This window comes from Hesperophylax consimilis, chromosome 20 (assembly GCF_061612785.1).
Source record: "Hesperophylax consimilis isolate HC1 chromosome 20, BYU_Hcon_1.0, whole genome shotgun sequence".
Classification (NCBI taxonomy): domain Eukaryota; kingdom Metazoa; phylum Arthropoda; class Insecta; order Trichoptera; family Limnephilidae; genus Hesperophylax; species Hesperophylax consimilis.
In genome coordinates, this window is record NC_142855.1 from 12572508 (window position 1) to 12594765 (window position 22258).

Sequence of the window (22258 nt, forward strand, 5' to 3'; positions counted from 1 at the left end):
ATCCATACAAATTGAAAATATTTCCTGAGTAAAAATAAATGCCGCCGACGGGAATTGAACCCGTGCCTTCAGATGTCCGGTCAGGTGCTCTGAGACCACTGAGTTACATCGGCTTATTTTTAATACGCCAAATAATTCAATATGTACTAGTACTTAACCTTCCAGCGGGCGCATTGAGAAATTTCCCTTGAGCGGGCGCTTGTCGTAAATTTTACGTCATCGAGTTTTCTCAATGTAAGTGGTGTTTTCTTTATACAAATGTTAGGGATTTTTTTTAAGGATATGAAAAATGATAATAGGCAGTTATTATTTGACTTTCTTAAAAAAACGAAGCAACACTCTAAACATGTTAATATTTCAAAACAAAATATTTTATCGACCTATTTAGTCAGAATCAATATTCTCATCCTTACAATTGTTACAAACCACCTCAACTGAAGAATGGTTCTTGCATGTAAAGGACTGGCAACGGCAACACTTCATTGATGCTGAGGATCTTTTCTTATCCAGTGCACATAACCGACAAACACCGCCTTTTGGAAAGCTTCTGTTTTCTTCTTCTGTTATCGGTTCAACTGCCCGACCGTAATTCACTTTGAGAAAAACATTTATATCTTGCGGTAAATGCTTGACATTTGATTTAACTCTAGCATAGCTCGAAGCTCGATGCTTACGACTAAGTGGTAAGAGTGGAGGAAGCAATAAGGCGTGTCTGTCGTAAATTTTACGACAGCGCGCCCGCTGGAAGGTTAAGTAAGTTGCTAAATATGTAAATACTCATATTTATGTCGTTAAGATAGTATTTATAGGCATTAAGCCGGTTGCAGACCAAAAGCTAAGCTATGGTGGAGCTAAGCTAAGTCAGCTATAGCTAAACTAGAAATTTGTTTGTGAAATTTGTTGGCCATTTTTTTGAGGTAAGTAAAACAATATGTTACGTTTATTTATGAGAGATGTGTATTTTGTAACTTAATATTAAAAAATAAAAAGCGAAGTTATTGAAAATTTAAATTATGAAAGGTATCACTATCATCTTGTTGTGTTGATTTGGCGGATGATGACGTATACTCGTTTTGGTATTGCTGCCTGGACATGTATTTTTCGTAAGTCTCCTCTGCAACACATATAATGCTAAAAAGCTTTTTCTTCACATCCCTTTGAATCCAATCGGGAAGCTTTTTAGTTGTCTCACACATGCTGTCAAAGAACAAATTTAACGGATGTTTGTTTTTGTTCGCTACTTCTGCCTCCTCAGCTCTACGTTTGTCTCTTTGCTCACATCGCCGCATAAAATCGCCATCAACTTCTTTAAGTAAATCGCGTAATGATTCATCAGCAAGCTTTTTCTTTTTTTGCCTTGGCGGTATTGAGTGTTCAGAAGTTAAGGTGCTGTCATCAAATTGACTTGGTACGGTTTGAAGGTTCTCTTCATGTTGTGTATCGTGTAAAATAACCGGTTCATCCTGACCTTCAGTTGATGTATTGGGCAAGATGTCTTCAGTTTCATGTGGTGTGTTACCAGTTCTCTTACGGTTTTTCATGTAGGGAAGAAGGAATTCGAGTAAACCAGCATATTTCCAATTATTTGTCGGAGAAGCAGCCTGACCACTTGTACTGGCTTTTATCCTTTTCAGAGATTCTCGATGACCATCACGTAATTTCTTCCACTCATTCTTCGCAGTTTTGACTGTAACAATAAAATTAAATGATTAAGTATTATTTTTTTTTCAGGTTTTTACCAATAGGTGACTCATTTAGAACAATTGTATACAATTACAGAGTGGGTAATAATACAGTTTCCATGATTGTTAAAGAAGTGTGCAATGCACTTTGGACTCATTTGCAACTAATATATATGAAAGTACCGACAGAAAGAGAATGGGAAGCAATCTCAGAAGATTTTAATAATAAATGGCAATTTCCAAACTCGGATGTCTCGGAGCCGTGGACGGAAAGCATGTCTCAGTAAAATGCCCTCCTCATTCCGGCTCTAACTATTTTAGTTATAAAAAAAATAATTCCATCGTCCTACTCGCAGTTGTCGATGCGCACAAAAGATTTATTATTATAGACGTTGGTTCTATGGGTTGATTTAGCGATGGAGGTATTTTTGCTGACAGTGCATTTGGCTACAAATTACAAAATAGGCAACTAAACTTGCCCAATGACAAACCTTTGATAAGTGGTGCCGATCCAACACCTTATGTGTTTATAGGTGATCAGGCATTTCCTTTACAAAAACACTTTATGAGACCGTACCCAAAGAGTACATATCAAGATAGCAGAGCAAGAAATACTTTTAACTATCGTCTTAGCAGAGCACGAAATGTGGTAGAAAATGCATTCGGTATATTGTCAGTGCGATTTCGTGTATTTCGTCGGCCCTTCGAGTGTAAATTAGAATTAATTGACACCGTTACAAAAACAACCTGTGTCCTGCACAATTATTTAATCTCTTCGAAAACGTCAACTTTACCATCAATGTCGAAGATGAGCAACCTTTTCAATCGGTACGACTAAACGACAACTTACGAGCGACTAGAGAAGCATTTCGTGTCAGAGAGTCCTTTTGTAATTATTTTAATAATATAAATTAACTTACTGTCTGGTATCTCGGTGTTATTTATTTCCTCCACTATCCTCTTCCATATAACATCCCTTTTATTTGTGTCACGATAGTCTTTTCCTTCCGTATTCCACAGGATTGGAAATTGTTTAACACTTTCAATAAAATGCTCCATTTCAAGACAACGAAAAATCGACCGATGCGCACGAGAGACTCGACAACACTGGACAACACTAACGAAAGGAGCCAAAGGGGAGCGCGAGGGGTGAGGCGGGCGAGCCAGCTTAGCTCAGTTAGCATCGGCCGGCATACACAACTAACTTAGCTTCGCATATTTCGGGTAGTTCACATAGCTTAGCTTACATAGTTTGCGGTCTGGACACAAGTATGGAGAATCACCTCAGCTACGCGAGCTAAGCTAAACTAACTTAGCTTAGCTCTTGGTCTGCAACCCGCTTTAGTCGTAAGTCACTAAATATAAGTATTAGAGATAAGTCAGTAGTTCTAGTATTAACTATTTAAGAAATATATTTGTACAGCGCCCTTGAGGTGATTTCTCACGAATACGGCGCTATATAAATTAGCCAAATATTATTATTAATATTACTTCAATCAACAATTACAGATTATTATATTTTTTCACCTGTAAACAACTGACTTTATTTTTGTTTTTTTTTTTTATGGGTTCAATTTCCGTCAGCGGCGTTTATTTTTACTAGGGAGATATTTTCAATTTATATGGATATTTGAAAAAACAATTCCTTATAATAATTTGTTATCCTTTGTGCAATGCATAAAAAACCTTGTCTTATAAACATTAGTTTAAAATTAAAAAATAACACTATGTTATGTTTCGTGATGATTAACTGGGAAGATATATTTAGTTATCAATTTAGAGTTCAATGTATTTTTTAAGATAAAGAAAAACAGTTACAGATATAAAAATATGTTCATGCGGTGTTCATGCGGTGTGCCGGTAACCACTTAAACTTTCGTTGGCACTGTTCTGTCTTGTATTCCTTGATAACTCCTCAAAATGACAATGCAACACACATTTAAAATGTGATACAAAGTCATTAAAAGAGATGAAACAAAAACTAGCTTAAAAAGTTACATATGTAACCTATTTAACATAGTTTTTGCTTCATCACTTTTCACAACTTTATAAAACTTTTTATAGGTGTCTTGAATTGTCATTTTGATGAGTTATTCGGTCATCCTTGTTTGGGGATCTGGTGAAGAGGCACGAAATGAAAGTTGATGTGTAGGTCACAGTGTTTTATTGAGTCAGGTTGCCGTATGTGAGATGACTTGAGGACCGATGATGAAGACTCCGGATGCAAGCGGTGAAGTGCTGGTGTAGCGCGGGTCAGTGAGTCGACGCCGCTGCTGGTGACCGGACTCGTGGACTGTCAGGAACTGGTGAAGAGCGTGGGTCTTCCGGGTGCTCCAGTACTGACAGGGTAGCCGAAGGTGAGGTAGACCTGGTTGTACGGGAGATGCATAGACTAGCGAGGATGCCGCCTGGTCTAGATGCGTGGATGTAGCGCTGGTCAGATGTGCTGGAACCAGGGCGCTGGCCAGGGACGATGGCCGGGGCCAGGGCGCTGTGTTGATCCCGATGGAGTCCATGATCGAACCGTGCAAAGCCGGGTTTTATCGCCGCGCGCGCAGCGGAGAGGCGCGGGTTGTCACTCGCGAAGTCTCGTTAATTGTTGAACGACTAATGACTGACTGACTGACTAATGAGTTCCTTCATGCTGTCGCTTTTATAAGGTGAAGAACATTTTGGTTGCTATGTAGATATTGCCAAACAAAAATTAAAAATAATAAAAGAACATCCAAGCTTTTTTTTAAATTTTTTTTTTTTAAATTTAACTCCACACAGGAGGCCCTGAAGAAAATAATTTCCCTCAGGGCCTATGTCATCTTTGGGGATGCTGTGTGTAGGGTCTTTTTGTGGAGAGGAAGGAGTGAACATGGGTCTTGAAGAGTCCCATGTTGTAGGAGGGAGGAAACACAGAGGCCGGCAGTTCGCTCCACAGCCGAGCTGTTGAACCTAAGAACGAATCGTAGAAGCGACCCGTTCTCATGTGACAAATGTCAACCGTGTACAAATGTTGGGCGTGCGTTTGGCGTGTATCCCGACTATGCACCGGTGCCGAAGGGATCAATGACGCTAGAGCATCTTCCATTGTAATACCGATAGAACAAGGATAGCATACCTACCTGACGCCTGTGCTCTAAAGATTGCAGTCCGTTTGTTAAGATTGGGGAATCTATCAAACGGACCGCCCGTTTTTGCACAGAGTCAAGGGTGAAAAAAGTCTTGTTTGAAAAAAGCCGAAACTTCTAGAATGCCGTTCGAATCAAGTAGTGTACCACTACACTTGAATTGATGGAATTTTTTCTTTTAAATTTTAAAAAGACTAACGTAAATGAGATAAACTCGTAGTGTTATTTTTATGTTATAAAAAATGGATGTCATTTATGAGTGTAAAAAATGCTCATAAGAAGCTCGATAATCTTTTAACTTATAACTGTTACTTTGGTCTTGTATCAGTGTTATTTTGCTTTTAAATTTAAAAAACACTAGACAATAACCGATGTTTCATAGAGATTCCATTGAAGTACTCTAAAACAGTTAGAGGGATGTGAAATATATATTATCTATTATTGGTACAACTGGTAGCGATGTGTGTGAAATAACTGCCAGCAAGTGAACCTCGGGGGGCTTAAATACTATAATATAAGGAGCTAAAGACTGACACGTCACACTGCAGACCAATTATAGATATTGTAACTTATATTAGCGGAAGGATCGTGAAAAAAACAAAATAAAATGTTGGAAAACGTGAGGATTGCGGCAAACATGTAAACATCTCAAGGGTAAAAACTAATAATTCACAGGCAAAAAACAGATCTCGTGGAGTTTCTTTCCATTCGTAAATACACGCAAATCATTTATTATTTCAATAGATACATTTACTCACAACGCTGTTGTCAACCCAAAAATGGTAAATAAATAAATAAAATAAAGTTAGATAGCGAACCTAGGAACGCATTAGTTTAAATGTATAGTATAATTTAAGTATAATTACCTTCCATATACCTACAAGAACTAGTCGATCCTAAATTCTTTTTAATTGCAACAACAATATCAGGACTGAGTCATTTAGATACTCCCTTGTACCTAGATTGCATGCAGTTCAACTGCACGGAACATAGTTATAAGAAGGCTATAATTACATACCTCAATCACAATAATCAATGTTCGGCATGATAATATTCTTCTGCGTGGCTCCTATATCATATTTTACTACATCTAAACTATTTACTCCAGATATCTTAGTGTAAGCTAAAAAATGTATTATTTTATTGAAAATTATTATTTCTTATCCAAAAGTATCATTAAATCGCTGACAGTCCTGAATTATTAAAGCCAAATTGCGATACCTGCCCAGCTATTCCAAGTAGAATTAATTTTGAAGGTAACAATAAACTCACTACTAATTACTCCATTATAATATTTTGCTAGATTATACATTCAGTCACTTTTTATTATACATATTAATATTCTATTTATTTATTTAATTATTGACGCCCTATTGGGCTTTTAAGTACATAACAATTACAAATTTCATTTTTAACAACAGTATAAAACAAACAATAGAAAATCGAAATAAAATATAATGATTTCTCGTACATTATTTACATTTAAAAAATGGTGGACTAATTTGGCTTTAAATGTATTGAAGTTTAAATTAAATATGTCAGCGACATCACTTAGTTCATTGCCCAACCTATGTATTCTTTCTAACACAGAATTCGTAGCCAAGTTATTGTTGTAGAATAAAATATTCCGTCTAGTATATTTTGGAGGTATATGTAAAGATAGCAAATTTATAGTGTCAGGGCAGTCTAACCTTGAATGAAAAATTTTATATAATAAAAGGAGATCAAATATTTTTCGCCTTTCATTCTGTTCAGATAAAATATTCTCTATTATTATAACATACTACACCTTAATAGAATTTATTTTATATTAATTATTATCATAAACACCTCATACCTCGATTTATGTCAGGTTTTATACAAACCTAGTATTCATTCAACTATTACTACACTAGTAGATATTTCTTTTAATTATGTATTGTTTAACTGCACTTCTATTAACAACTGTGTCACTTGCAACAATATTTTTGTGTACATATTACTTGTTCTGAAATTTATTACTAATATTCTCCTGTATACCACTGTATGCCTATAATCCGATGTATCATTCTATTTTAAAAGCCGTTTTATGGCGTTTAAATAAATAAATATAATAAAGATATATAATAAGAACAACCTACTGTCAGTACGTCGTCTCATAGGGCGTTCCGTCTTCGCTTAGTGTAAGCGAGTAAGGAAACCTTACCATCTCAGTCACATTTGGTCTATTTCTATTCCGTTTATACATACATGTTCTTTGTCATACTTGAACAGCGTTTGTATTAAAAAAATACTGGTAACAGTGTTTGTTACTTGCCACAGTTTTGGTTAATTTTGTGAGACAATAACGTGTCTATTTGTTTTGTAATATCATTGAATACCAGGTCACCGTGGTAACAAATTGGGTGCAGGTACTGTTACTGCGCTTTACAAAGTATGACCTTCCTAACGTAAGATGCTCATTTTTTCCTGCTTTTGTGATACCTCTGTCGTTTAATACAATTGCTTACGACACTTTGCAATGTTGTTATTTTACAAAAGATAAAAAATGTTTCATTAGATTTATGAAACTGTTTTGAAATATTTAAAGTTCTTAAAGCCAGTTTCTGGCCAGGCTACATTGCAGCTACATTGCAGGCTACATGCCAAAAATGTTAACCAAGCGCCTTAACTGAAGGGTTTTACAAGCCTCTTTGACTATGCTTTATTCATTTTAGTCCATCATTGGATTTGGAGCGTACGGGATATTTATTAATTTATTCAAACGCCATAAAATGGCTTTTACAGTACAGTGATAATCGAATTAGAAGCGTACAGTGGTAAACAGGATAATAATAGCAATAAATTAAAGAACAATTAATGTGTACACAAAAACACTGTTGCAAGTGATGCAGTTATTAATACAGGGTGTATCGGCACGTACCCGACAAACTTTAACCAGCTATTCCTTAGCACATTTGGAGTAAAAAATGTTATGGGCACTTTGCTGTCCGCTAACATTTTTTTTTAATAAAATTTATTATTCATATTTTCACCACATGTCACCAATGTTTTATCCTTTATCAAAGTTTGAAAACCCGTCTGGCAATATTTTGTTCGAGTTTCGTTGAATAATGTACGTACGTACCTACGTTGGCGCGCTTTTACAATCACAACGAAATGGCACGGCACCATTCGTCTCATTTTTAACTATTATTATTTAATGTGTACGAAAGAGCGAGGACACTTTTTGACACACTTGCTAATAACAGCTGTTGAACTCGATAAACAATGCAAATGACAGTGACGGAGTGTGGATTTTTTATTTATTTTTTGTTTTTAATGGAAAAAAAATGTTACCGCAAACAGCAAAGTGCCCATAACATTTTTTACTCCAAATGTGCTAAGTAATAGCTGGTTAAAGTTTGTCGGGTACTTGCCGATACACCCTGTATAAGTGCAGTAAGACAATGCATAATTCAAAAGAACTAATGAACTAATTGAACTAATTTATACTAGGCTTGTATAAGACTTGGCATAAGTCCAAGTAGGAGGTGTCTATGATAATAGTCAGTAGTGAGTTTATTGTTACCACTAAATTAATTGTACTTGGAATAGCTGACATAATTAAATAAAATATACTAAAAAATGGTTTTACCCGTCGTTTGGCGAATTCTTTCAGAGTGCTCAAAGTATTCATTTTTAATGTCCGGCAGTTTGGTATCAACTTCTGTACACGAAATGTCATTTTCTTCTTCTATTTTAGCTCCTGGCTCTGCTTTGATAGTGACTCCATCTGGATTACACTTCTCCCTTGTACTAATTTCACCTGTTAACAGACAAGTTTTTATGAAAAACTGGAATTAGTAAACGGAATCCTTCTTAGACTGTTTGGTTTGAATTAAATTTTTTTTAAACTTTAACTCCACATAGGGGGTCCTGGAGTTTTAGCGCGATCGATTGATAAAGCCCTTTGTCAATACGATATTGATTAAATTCGTCATCTATGGTCAGTTAGCGATGTTTTGCGAGCACGGTCAACAATTGAATGTTCCGACGGCCGATAGACAAATTTTAGCGCAGCTTCCATAGTATAAGATAAGCTTCCGTTCACTGTCAATATACACATATTTTTATTTATTTATTTATTAATACACACATTGGGCTTTTACATACATAGTTCATAAAAAAATAATATTCTGAAGATTGCAAGTTCACAAAAGTAATAGTAAAAATAAATATAACAATATCCATTTGACATATTATAACAGCAAGTAAATAGTACAAAAATAAGAATATTCCTACTCCTAACTTATACAGACTTAAATTAGTTAATAAATAATGTAAAGTTTATATGTAAATGCTAGGTAGTGGCAGCAGTAACATGATACAATACGACACATAGTGTTTGAGGCCTTTGAGTTAGAAAGCTAACGAAATAATAATTATTGGCAGTATTGTTAACAAATATACTGCGTTTGACAGGTTGTCGTGGCCTGCTAAATCGAGGGCGATCGGTCAGCCATTTTACATAGTTTATATAAAAAATATTGTGAAGATTATAAATATAGAATAGTAAAGCAATAATGTAACATTCACCTTTAGACATATAAAACCAAGCAAAAAGCAAATCTAAACATGATAGTTTGTAGGTATAAGCCTGTTTTGTCAATCTTGAGGAAATAATTCAATACGAGGTGCAATAGCTGGATGTTTATTGTTTTAATTTAAAAGTTCTAATATTTTTATTTTAAATTTGAAAACCGATTGGAAATGATAGACATCGATTGAACTATATTTTTTTCCAAGTGTATGAAGCCTTTGAATTGGAGAGTTTACGAAGTAATTATTGTCAGATTTGGTAACAAAATATAGAGCATTTAAACGGGTATCACGGGTAGGTATACGCAAATTAATTAAGCTCGTTAAATCGAGGGCGTCCAGGTTGCCATTTGATATATTGAAAAGGCAAACTAAGTCACTCACTCTGCGTCTTGTAGTTAAATCGCTTAGGTTTAGTAATTCCATTAGACATGTATAATTAAGTTCTTCGATTGGTATTCCAAGTTTGTAATTAATAAACCTTAGAAACTTATGTTGTACTCTTTCGATTTTTTGCTGATGAGTCTTATAAAATGGAGCCCAGATTGTTGAGTTGTACTCCAAATTACCAACCCAGTATAAAGCAATTCGAAGGAATTAATTGTTTTAAATTCTTTTATCGTCCTCAGAACGAACCCCAGGCATTTCATGGCCTTGTTGGTTATTTCATTTATATGAGGAACAAAAATTAATTTACTGTCAAATAATATACCAAGGTCCTTAATTTGTTCGACTCTTTTTAGGACATTGTTGTTGATATTTGACATGCTATATTGATATTTAATGGGATTTTTGATTCGGGTAAAAGTTATTGATTGACATTTTTCAATGTTGAGAAACAGTTCATTAACCCATTGGCCTCCGAATTGTTTGGCTAAAAAATTGTCCTTCACATCCGAATTAATTTTGTACCAAAAGTTTTAAGTGCAGTGGTGTACTAAATCTTACATAAGAATTTTAAACTAAACATGCAAACGAAACAATCTTTTTTAATTTACTTGTGCATTGAATCAAGGTATGTAAAAAATATATGCATTGTTTAAAAAAATAAAATAATATGATTAAACGAAGATATGAAAATTTTTTATTTCAAAAACCCGATTTTTTTTCTTCATTTTTTTATAATTGGTTTAAGAAAAGTTGTACATTAATCATACTTATTACCATAATATTTATTTTTTGCCATTTGGGCTCTTGTTAGCCGCCCACCATGCATTTTACGAACAAGCTTGTCAATTCCCGAACCACACGCCATTTTGAAAAAATTCAATGAAGCTGAAATATAACAAAATTTCAATCGTAAATATCAGGAAAAAATTGTACCAACGGAGTCCTGCCAATTACTACGAAATAAATGCTTAATTATCTACAGAGCGATTGGCATTTAAAATTTTAAACACAGATGTCAATAATGTATCCCTTTTTGGTTTTTAAGCCGACAGACATCAGACCCTCAGTCGTTTGATTTTAAGACACATCGCCGTACACACGCCGGGACGGCGTCGTTTGAGGCCAATGGGTTAAGGGTGCAGTATTTTAGAATAACGTCATTTGTTTTACAAAATTCCTGGCTTATTAACGAAAGTAGTTCGAATGAAACTCTTAGAAAGAAAAATTTGAGACGCGGTGAGCTAGATCCGTTCAGGCCAATGAAGCTACAATGGTTCGGGTTTGGAGAAACGGAAGTTGTTCACATTCGAATAAGGACCTCATTAACTAATTAACTCTTTTTCAGTGTCAAAAAGTAAACGCGAACTGCTACTAAATATTTAGGTCAGTATTTCATTTCGACAATGTCAATTTATTAATATTTTAATATATCTGTTCGACGTTTCGTATTGTCAATTCATAGTCAATACTTTACAGTGTTTATTAATTTATTTAACGCCCAGGGGGCTTTTACATGGTTGGTAGTATAATTTTAATTTGACAAATACTTTGAAACATAAAAAATAAGAATAAAATCAGCGACCGCGGAAGTGGGGGGCAGAGGGGGCCAAATGCCCCCCTAAAATCAAATGAGGGGGGGCCGCGCCCCCTCCAATTTTACTACCTGGGTAAAGAAGGATTATCTGTGCTGGTAAAGATTATCTGTATCCTTCACAGTGCTTTTTTTCATAAATGAAAAAGTGTTTGTTGTATACAAGAAAAATTGTCAAGAGATAGCATTAGAGCTTTGATTATTTAAATAATCAATACTGCACGTGCATAAGGCGGAAACATTTAGTTTAGATTTAAATGAAATTCTCAGGGAATTTGCTTCAAAGACGGCTGAGAGATGCAACGTTGTTGGTATCGTTCAATGAATGCAATAAAGCAATATTTAAAAAAATAAGTTTTTATTCAGTGAACCTGTTATTTGTTTGACCTAGTCATCTCCGTTTTGTCTTATTTATAACTAGTTGATTGACTGGAGAGGAGACTGAAGGAAGAGGGTGACCAAACAAGTTTGCCCCCCCCCGTCATAGAGTACTTCCGCGGTCCCTGAATAAAATTACATTTGATAAAAGCTATGCAACAAGTCATACAAACACAAGAAACAAAAACAGAAAATTACAGCTATTTGTAGGTTTACATGATGTGTTTAGGAGTATTGTTGAAATAAATGTTTTAAATGATCCACAAAACTTGCCAAGTTGGTATTGAATATGTCAACATCACCCAAGTAATGATTTCCCATGGTGTGAAGTCGTTGTATCGGAGAGTGGGCAATGTAGTTACGCTTATGTGTGCTGCTGTAGAATATTGTATTTTGTCGTGTTGTTACTGTGGGTGTATGTATGTTTATAAGTTGCAGGAGTTCACAACAGTCGAATTTAGAGTTAAGTATTTTGAATAAGAATGTTAAATCGTTTATTTTACGTCTATCTTCTAATGTATGTATTTTTAGAGAATTTAATAAGAAATTGTATTTTAAGTCTTCGACAGGGATATTTAATTTAAAATTTATAAAACGTAGGAAGTATTCGCTCAATGTTGTTAATGTGAATTTTGTAAGATGGAGACCAAACTACTGAGTTATATTCAATTAGACTTCTTACTAGAGATACGTATAATAGTTTAATGGCTTGTAAAGAATTAAAGTTTTTAGTTGTTCTTAATACGAAGCCTAGTGTTTTCATACATTTGTTCACAATTTGATGGATATGATTGGTGAAACTTCGTTGATGGCGATATCAGTCTGGCTATCGACAGCGCGACCGTGCTCGGAATATTTATTTAAAATCAGTTACACCTATCGATCCAATTGCAAAGTTATCTATTTCACTGTGCTAGACCTAATTTTTAAATATTTAATTTTAATTTAAAAAAAAGAAAGACAAACAATACTGGGTTACAAATAACCTGACAATATTTGAAAATCTTCTACTATCACCACAGTAAGCGGAAAATGTTGCTTGTGTCGTGATGAAGAACTTAGCAAGCCGAGGAATTGAACGCACAACGCCTGGATGGGACCAAACGTGATGCAAACTGACCGGAAGTTGACCTACGTCATCTTTGTGGATGTTGTGTGAAGGGTGTTTTGGGGAGAGAAAAGAGTGAACAATAAATGATACCTACATTGTAAGAGGGTGGAAACACAGAGGCCAACAATTCGTTCCACAATTGAGTTCTTGAACTCGCGAACGAGTCGTAGACACGACCCGCTATCACATGACAAATGTCAACTGTGTACACATGTTCGCCGTACGATTGTCATGTTTCCCGATGCTGAAGGGATCAATGACAATAGTTTTTCGGAGCATCTTCCATTGAAATACCAGTAGAACAAGGACAGCATTTAGCAGTCAAGAGTTTTGTGGCTCCAGGGGCTCTATTCCTGAATCGAGGGCGCTCGTAATCGCCGTCGAAAGTACGTACGTTGGTCGTCGTTGCTATTCCCGAAATTGGTCGAAGGTACATACTTTGACGCCAAACGTCAAAAGTCATTCCACACAACATCTACTGGGTGCAACCAGTAGAAACAGGGCAGCGAGTGGTAGGTTGTTGGCGTTTCTATGGAATTGGCTGTCAAAATCTAGTCTAGCTGTCAATTTTTGTTTTACGGCCCGGATTCCGCAAATGTAAAAGTGAGTGAAAATTTCCCACTTACTAAGTCTTTATCGGAGCTTACAAGCTTAATTAAGAGTTGCTTTTGGCAATTTGTAATATGTCCCGCAGCCATTTCTGTTTTGAATAACGAATAACTGTTTTCTGTTTGACAGTCACACCATAGAAATCCCAAAAACATCAGGAACATAGACAATATTCACAGGGGTGCCAATATAATCATCTCTTCTACCAACTTCGACCGTTCGACGCTCAAGAATACGTAAAATTGAAACATTCGAAAAAGTTAGTCGCGACGACTAGTAGTTTTTCACTCGAAGACGGCGCATACGAAAACGATTGATCGTTTAACTCCAGAATCGCAGGCCTGATCAGGGTTCTGCCAAATTCAATAGTGGGGCGCACTTTTAATCTGGCCAGGGTCAGCAATTGTGTTGTTTGCAGTATCTGGTATCTGCCTGTACAGTACGCCCAACTTCTGAGAGGCTAACTTGACTCTGGTTCCGATAAACTTGACTGTTGTACAGATGAAAAATATAATAGAAAATGTATGACCCAGTACCGAGATTTTCATGACTGCATTGGACATGCCCAATACCCAAGTCCATAGATATAGCATAAGTGATATGTACGAATCGGCCATATGGAGCAATACCATAGACATATGAATATTAGTAGACCTGCCCTAAGTGATTAAAAGCGTATTATCCCCACTCCCCATACCGGTTCCATTGGAGCCGGCTGTGCTCGCGTATGGCCTCAAGTGAAATTTGAAAACGTGACGTCATCATTCTTGTGCGAACTATGGTCGAGGCATCATCGGTTCATTTTACGAAATAACACGGCAAAATGTTGACTTGTGCTATGGAAACTTGTAAAAATAGATGTGAAAAAGAGAATAAACCCAATTGTAGTATTACATTCCATATATAAGCATTATTTTAAGCATATTCACATCGTATAATATGGATCAGTTGTAGAAACAATATATACTATCACATCGAGAAACGTCTGGACGCGAAACACAAAGCTGGCTGGTTGCTGGGAAGTAAATTATGAACATTTATAAAAGTGTCTTAACTAAATACTTAAACGAAATATTCGACTCTGAAAATAGAACCGAATTTTTTTGCCGAATTTGGACTTTGCAAATTTGTTCATAACGTGGCGAGTAATTTGCGCTCCCATGTAAAAATGTCTATTCATTCAAAAGCAGATTTTACTTTTAAGAAGTAAATGGTGATATTATAATGCGAGATGCCTATTTATTGTCAGATTGATTTATTGACGAATCACAGTCAGCTTTACCCCCTTCGTTCTTCAACAGTTGATTTTACCCCTCGCCATTATCTTCTCGTCTATTAATTCCTATGTCTGTGAGCAATACAAAAAAATTAAGTGCGCTGTTGGCTAAGGTTGGTTAGCTCAAGCTAAAAGTCAATGGATTATGAACACGTTAATACAGTCATGCAGTTTTATTTTCTCTTGTATTTTGCAATTGTATAACAATTATGTACCAAAAGAAAGACTTTTAAATACCTGAACTGTTTTCGGAAATGGATTCCGGAAATTCCTTTTTGATAAAAGTATAGTCTACGTCGATTTCCGTAAGTAACACGGCAACACCCTCTTCCGCACTTGTGCCTGGTTCTAACTTGATGATGCTGGAACTCATTCTGCGTAACGTAATGTTCTGTTATCTGAAACCAATTCAACATTTGATTACGTGATTACGGCAGGTTAATAAAAATGTGCAACTTACTGTTTATTAGAGGCAATCACAGACATAGGAATTAATAGACGAGAAGATAATGGCGAGGGGTAAAATCAACTGTTGAAGAACGAAGGGGGTGAAGCTGACTGTGATTCGTCAATAAATCAATCTGACAGTAAATAGGCATCTCGCATTATAATATCACCATTTAGTTCTTAAAAGTAAAATCTGCTTGTGAATGAATAGACATTTTTACATGGGAGCGCAAATTACTCGCCACGTTATGAACAAATTTGCGAAGTCCAAATTCGGCAAAAAAATTCGGTACTATTTTCAGAGTCGAATATTTCGTTTAAGTATTTAGTTAAGACACTTTTATAAATTTTCATAATTTACTTCCCAGCAACCAACCAGCTTTGTGTTTCGCGTCCAGACATGTTTCTACAGCTGATTCATATTATACGATGTGAATATGCTTAAAATAAAGTAAAATAATGCTTATATATGGAATGTAATACGACAATTGGGTTTATTCTCTTTTTCACATCTATTTTTACAAGTTTTCATAGCAAAAGTCAACATTTTGCCGTGTTATTTCGTAAAATGAACCGATGATGCCTCGACCATAGTTCGCACAAGAATGATGACGTCACGTTTTCAAATTTCACTTGAGGCCATACGCGAGCCCAGCCGGCTCCAATGGAACCGGTATGGGGAGTGGGGATAATACGCTTTTAATCACTTAGGGCAGGTCTACTAATATTCATATGTCTATGGAGGCAATCATCATCTAAAGTGAATGAAAATAAAATATTTATTGACATACTATCAACGTGATCACAATAGCATTTTTCAAGCTGTATTTTTCTCATAACCTAACCTATCCTAACCCCGGCGAATGCATCATGCATTTGTGTTAAAGAAACAAATGAATATTGCAACACTGGAATAATGCATATTTATATTCGAATGCATTTTGCAAATGTGCAAACAAACAGTTATGTGCCATAATTAGAAAAGATTTTAATACAAATAATATAAACGTCACAAGTACACAAACATATTACAAGACAGCATATTAAATTGTACACTAATACAGTAAAGACAAGTGATAAAAGAATTAAAGGTTATGATTTACAATTATAATCTCTTTCTGAAGCTTCAGTCTAATATTAAAAAAATTAGTAAAGTTCAATCTTGATTTAAGCGAACAAAAATATGATGCGCTTTAATACGGAATAATTTTTAAGTTAAGATATTATATTGTCATAATGTTATATGTCTTCTGACACAGGTCGCCGCAACTAGTTCAATACGTTTGGTGACTTGGCATGGGTGGCCGGGTTCACAGGGAGGAATTGCCTAGGTCTAGGATATCATTTGACTTCTCCAGCAGGACTCGAAATATTTGTATTTCTTAAAATATAATAAATATTAAAAATAAAATTATAAAATCCAGCGGAATTCTTGGAAAAGGATAATCCAGAATTTGGCAAAAGGGAAGTCAAAACTTGGTAAAAGAAATGATATTAAATATGAAAATCCGTTAGACTATAGACGGGTTGTTTCGGAGAATTTGAACAATTCATCAAATTTCAACGTTCATTTTCGGGTTCTGTGAAAGTCCTATGCAAGTTCTGTTATTATATCATTATAGGCTAGTTGCTTGACAGAATTGAAACAATAACATAACTTTTAAACTTGAAAAAATCTTTCACAGTACTTGAAAATTAACTTTGAAATTTTAAGAATTGTTCAAATTCTCAGAAACAACCCGTCCTTAGTGACATTTTTATTTTTTTTTAAAAAGAAAGACAAACATTCCCGGGTTACGAATAACCCAACAATGTTTGAAAATCTCCTACTACTATCACAGAAAGCCGAAAATGTTGCTTGTGTTGTGATGGAGGACTTAGCCAGCCGAGGAATCGAACACGCGACGCTCGGGTGAGACCCAAGCGCTATGCCCACTCAACCACTGACCGGTCACGATTAGAAATATTGAAATTCTCCGGTGATTGGCTTCAAACGGTTACCGCTAGTTTATTTTGCAGTTTAGAATAAGCGGCTAACTTCTATGGCTTGAAAAAGTAAAACGAAGTGTTGTAAAGATTCCATTTTAGTCCAGTCAAGATGTACATCCGTGCTTGCAAAAGGTCCAGTCATTCTGAATTTTTTATATGTTGTTAGGACCTAAACCAGTATTAAAAAAAAAATTTTGCAACTTCGAAAGTGCTGTGCGAGCGGCGGTGGACCTAAAAAACCAGGAAATTTTCGGATTTTTTTCAGTTTTTGCTCAATATCTCAGTAAAGGAAGGGTCTGACCGGTGTAGTCGGTATACACACTTTTAAAGTAGACTGAATTTGCTATAATTTGAGACCAAAACAAGCTATATAAAACCATTGGTTTTCAAGATACAGTTCTTCAAAAACAGGCAATTTTTTCCAAAAAGTGAAATTTTTTCGAAATGGTCACTTATTTTGTAAAATAATTTCTAAAATACGCATCTCACGTCAAATATTGCATGGAATAAAGTTGTTGTAAATTTAATAAGCTTTTATTTAAGACTAGATTGATATCTGTAGACTAAACGGTTCTCTCAAAAATGGCAGATAACCAAAAACAGTCATAAGTGGGTTTTCGGTGAAATGCAAATAAACTGTTCTCGCGTCTTTTTATGGTTTTATTGTGATGTGAAGTAAATCCATTAATCTTCGTGAGTTTATCCTAGGGTTATAATATAATTACGACTATTTCAAATTTCAAGTACCCATTAGTACCTATACCCATGGTTACCCATATGAATGGGCACGCATATTCACGAGCTGTTCGAGCCCACATTTTGGCAAACCTCACACTGGCCAGCATTGTTTTTATGAGGTTGACATAACTCCTGAGGAGCGAGACGAGACTGAAAAATTGCTGCGAGACACTGAAAGGTCTCTCACTATATCAGCAGAAGAAATTGATACCTACCAAATACTAAAGGCAAAATTTAAAAGTGCCTTGGAGAAAATTAAAGCGAATGGTCTAACATCACAGTTGTGGGTCCAATACTTTCGTATGACCACTTTGATAAAACGATTCATCCAGGCAGAGTGTGCTGGTGATTGGAACCTTCATTTGTACACTGTCCACAAGATGCTCCCTTTTTTCCACGTAGCTTGACATTTTTTGTATGCTAAGAGCGCGCACCTCTATCTTCAGGATATGATGGCTCTATAAGATCGGATGGATAAAAGTGAATACGACATGTTCACAAAAGGATCCTTCACCATTTGCCGGTCTGACAAGTTTTGGTCTGGGTTGTGGTCAGACCTAACAATTGAGCAGAAGCTGATGCGATCCATGAAAACCTACGGTGGGTTGACCCAAGGAAGAGGAATCTCCGAAAGTGTTCTGGCAAGGTGGACAACAGGAATGGTGTTTATGTTGAACATTTGTGAAGAACTGGAAAGTTTTTGCAGCTTATCATGTCATACTGGAGAGCAGCATGTAGACATGAGACCTTCTCGAATCATCCGAGATAATAGTGATATGGAAAAACTAAAAAACTGGTTTGCTCTCCACCCTCCATTTCCCAAAACTGACAGTTTAATTTCTATCAGTAGTGGTTTACTGGCAGGTCCTGAAATTAATTGCCACACAGCCCAGAGAGTTGGATCGGAAGGAGTTATGAAAATTGTGGGGAAAATGTACGACAAGGTAGTAATATAACGGAAAAATAAAGTTACCACGCTGGCATCGATCACCTCAACCGTTAAACTGCCAGACAAAAACAGAAGAGTGGCTGTGGATCCGCTCACAATTTTTCAGCGAGTGTGTATTGCAAAGAAATCTGAACAGGATTTACAGGATGACTTCAAATATGAGTTGGCCCCGTTCCCGATGTCTCTGTTCAATGAACAAGGGATGCGCAAGGGCACAAAATCTACTCTGTACTCTGCCTTCACTCCTTTTTCCAGCCACACGCCGATAGATGCCAGCACTCACGTCACTTTGGATGTTGGCTACCTCTTGCACAAGGTCGTGTGGCAGCGGAAAAGCACGGTTCGAGCACTTTTGGCGCGTTATACCACCTACGTCCGAAACCACTTTGGGAAGAACGTCTCCATCGTTTTTGACGGCTACCCCGAAGATGCTACCAAAAAAACACCAAAACAGCGGAACGACTCCGGCGCTACGCAGCTCATTCCAGCTACGAATTGACTTTCGATGAATCCACAGTAATTCAAATTGCTCAAGAGTATGTTTTGGGCAATGAAAACAATAAGAGACACCTTATAACTCTTCTCTGTGACGCCTTTCAGAAGGAGGGAGTAGAAGTGGCTGTTGCCGAAGAATATGCTGATCGAGAGATCGTCATGATGGCGTTATCAAAAAGAGCAGATGCCGATCGGGTCGTCATAGTGGGAGAAGATGTCGACCTGCTCGTTCTTCTCAATGGTTTAGGCGCTGAAGAGACAAACGTCTATCTTCAGAAGAGCACGAAGGGTGAAGCTGGTTGCTGTTACTACTCTACGACCTCCTACAACAACCAGGACTCCCGACAATTACCAGGAACGGTACTATTTACCCACGCGTTTGCCGGGTGCGATACCACCTCAGCACCGTTTGGCCAAGGAAAGACCAAAATCAGCACACTTCTGAGCAAGAGTGAACCACTTGCTGAGCAAGTGGAGGTCTTCCTTCGGCCAGACTCTACCCCACAAGCCGTGAGTGAAGCAGGCATCAAGTGCTTCGTGGCTCTATATGGGGGTGACATCGCGAGGGATACTTTGGATTTTCTGAGGTATAAGACGTTTGTCACTTCAACAAACATAAACCTCGCCCGTTTGCCACCGACGGAAGATGCTGCAGGCCACCATGCAGCAAGGTGCTACCTCCAAGTGCAGAAGTGGCGGGGAGTCAACTTGAATCCCACTGAATGGGGGTGGAAGCTGTCTTCTCAAGTACTCACCCCCATCCCCACCACGATGGATCCCGCACCTCCTGCCCTTTTGCGAAAAATTTCGTGTAAATGCAATAAAGGATGCTCTGGGAGCTGCTCGTGTAGAAAGGCTGGGCTCCACTGCTCAGTCCTCTGTCAGTCATGCGGTGGCAAATTTTGCATTAACGTCCCGGATGTGGAGCTGAAATGCTCGGACGATGAAGATGACCCGACTACAGACTGGGCGCCTCTCCCAAGTAAGATAAAAAGAAAGACATGATTTGGCAACCAAGACACAATACCTACATGATTTATAATAGTTTTATTTTTTGTGTACATGTAATTTGTCCTTATAGTAGGTACCATGATGTTTGTACAAGCATTTTGGTATGTAGGTATATAAAACAATGTTTGAAGATGACGTAATTCCCGATAGATGTAATATCTTTTATTTTTTTCATCAAAAATCTGTAAACTGTTTGATAAATAAAACCATAAAAAGACGTGAGAACAGTTTATTTGCATTTCACCCAAAATCCACTTATGACTGTTTTTGGTTATCTGCCATTTTTGAGAGAACCGTTAAGTCTACAGATTTTTTTTTTTTTTTTTTTTTTTTAAAAAGAAAGACAAACATTCCCAGGTTACGAATAACCCAACAATGTTTGAAAATCTCCTACTACCACCATAGAAAGCCGAAAATGTTGCTTGTGTTGTGATGGAGGACTTAGCCAGCCGAGGAATCGAACACGCGACGCTCGGGTGAGACCCAAGCGCTATGCCCACTCAACCACTGACCGTCTGACATCTAGTTTCAAATGAAAGTTAATTAAATTTACAACAACTTTATTTACCACAATATTTGACGTGGGATGCGTATTTTAGAAGTTATTTTACAAAATAAGTGACCGTTTCGAAAAAATTTCACTTTTTGGAAAAAATTGCCTATTTTTGAAGAACTGTATCTTGAAAACCAATGGTTTTATATAGCTTGTTTTGGTCTCAAATTATAGCAAATTCAGTCTACTTTAAAAGTGTGTATACTAATTACACCGGTCAGACCCTTCCTTTACTGAGATATTGAGCAAAAACTGAAAAAAATCCGAAAATTTCCTGGTTTTTTAGGTCCACCGCCGCTCGCACAGCACTTTCGAAGTTGCAAAATTTTTTTTTTAATACTGGTTTAGGTCCTAACAACATATAAAAAATTCAGAATGACTGGACCTTTTGCAAGCACAACCCCCTTTTCATGTTTAACTTGACTGGACTATTTAGCGAATGCTTAAATAAATGCAAACGCAAGAATTACAAGTTCCATACCAAAACCAAATTACTCACGTATCTTCAAGGCGAAGCGCAAACTTTTACTGTCAATGGTTTTAATCATGAGGAACATAACATCAATTCTGAAGTAGTTGAGACGTCCACGGAAAAGGTTAATTCAATTTTTTTACGTACAGTTGTTATGATTTTGAAACTAATCCAAAACCTCAAATAACAATTACGATAGCGACACAGCTGTCCATAAATATACCACTCTCTAGATCGATATCTTCCGGCTTTTTGTATCCAACAGAATTATACAGTACTTAACCACAGATATACAAGCAGTACCTACCGTGCGGAGCAGAGCAGTAGACAAGGTAGAGGAAACTCAAGGCCATTTAAAAAAAGATGCGACCATAGACAACATTATTACTCTCAGCCTACTCTATTCACTCACTAGCCCAAAAAAACTATTATAAAAATAAAAATGTCCTTGAAGCAGAAAAATGTCGAAATGTTTTCCAAGGGCAAGGTTCATCTGACTAAGAAAATAAACTTTTACAGTGCATTTCCTTAAGATGAAACTTGTTAATCTGAGAAGAAGACACCCAAAATGACAAGAAATTTGCAAAAACACTGAAGAAAATTTCCAAAACATGATTGTCCGACAGTACGACGAAAAATTCCGACATTTTTCAGCCTCATGAACTCATGGTTACATATGTTTAAAAATCTTTAATTTCACCAAAACAATAAGATAATACAGGATAACACTAATCAATAACATGAATAAGTTTATCGATATAATAAATAACATTTATACGTTGTGGAGGAAGACACATGTCAAGTATCAAGCATTGTTCAAAAAACCGAACGAATAACCTAAAACTGTTAATTCACTTTAAACTTGAACTTACGTAGGTAGGTTGAATA

At 36.5% G+C, this 22258-nt stretch overlaps 1 protein-coding gene across 1 annotated transcript; it reads right to left on the bottom strand.

Moving 5' to 3' along the window:
- Positions 1-995: 995 nt before the first annotated feature.
- LOC149414109 (uncharacterized) lies at positions 996-15106 on the bottom strand. Its single transcript, XM_089644104.1, has 3 exons — positions 14954-15106; positions 8418-8588; positions 996-1687 (listed from the first exon to the last, which is right to left on the bottom strand). Exons 1-3 carry the CDS (start codon positions 15087-15089, stop codon positions 996-998), a joined length of 999 nt encoding a protein of 332 aa, XP_089500230.1. The 5' UTR covers positions 15090-15106.
- Between the last annotated feature and the right edge of the window lie 7152 nt (positions 15107-22258).

Coding starts and splice junctions, on each gene's coding strand:
- LOC149414109 (XM_089644104.1), bottom strand. CDS start 15,089: ATGAGTTCCAGCATCATCAAGTTAGAACCAGGCACAAGTGCGGAAGAG. Junction 8,589..14,953: donor CATTTCCGAAAACAGTTCAG/GTATTTAAAAGT, acceptor GTCTGTTAACAG/GTGAAATTAGTACAAGGGAG. Junction 1,688..8,417: donor AAGAATTCGCCAAACGACGG/GTAAAACCATTT, acceptor TTATTGTTACAG/TCAAAACTGCGAAGAATGAG.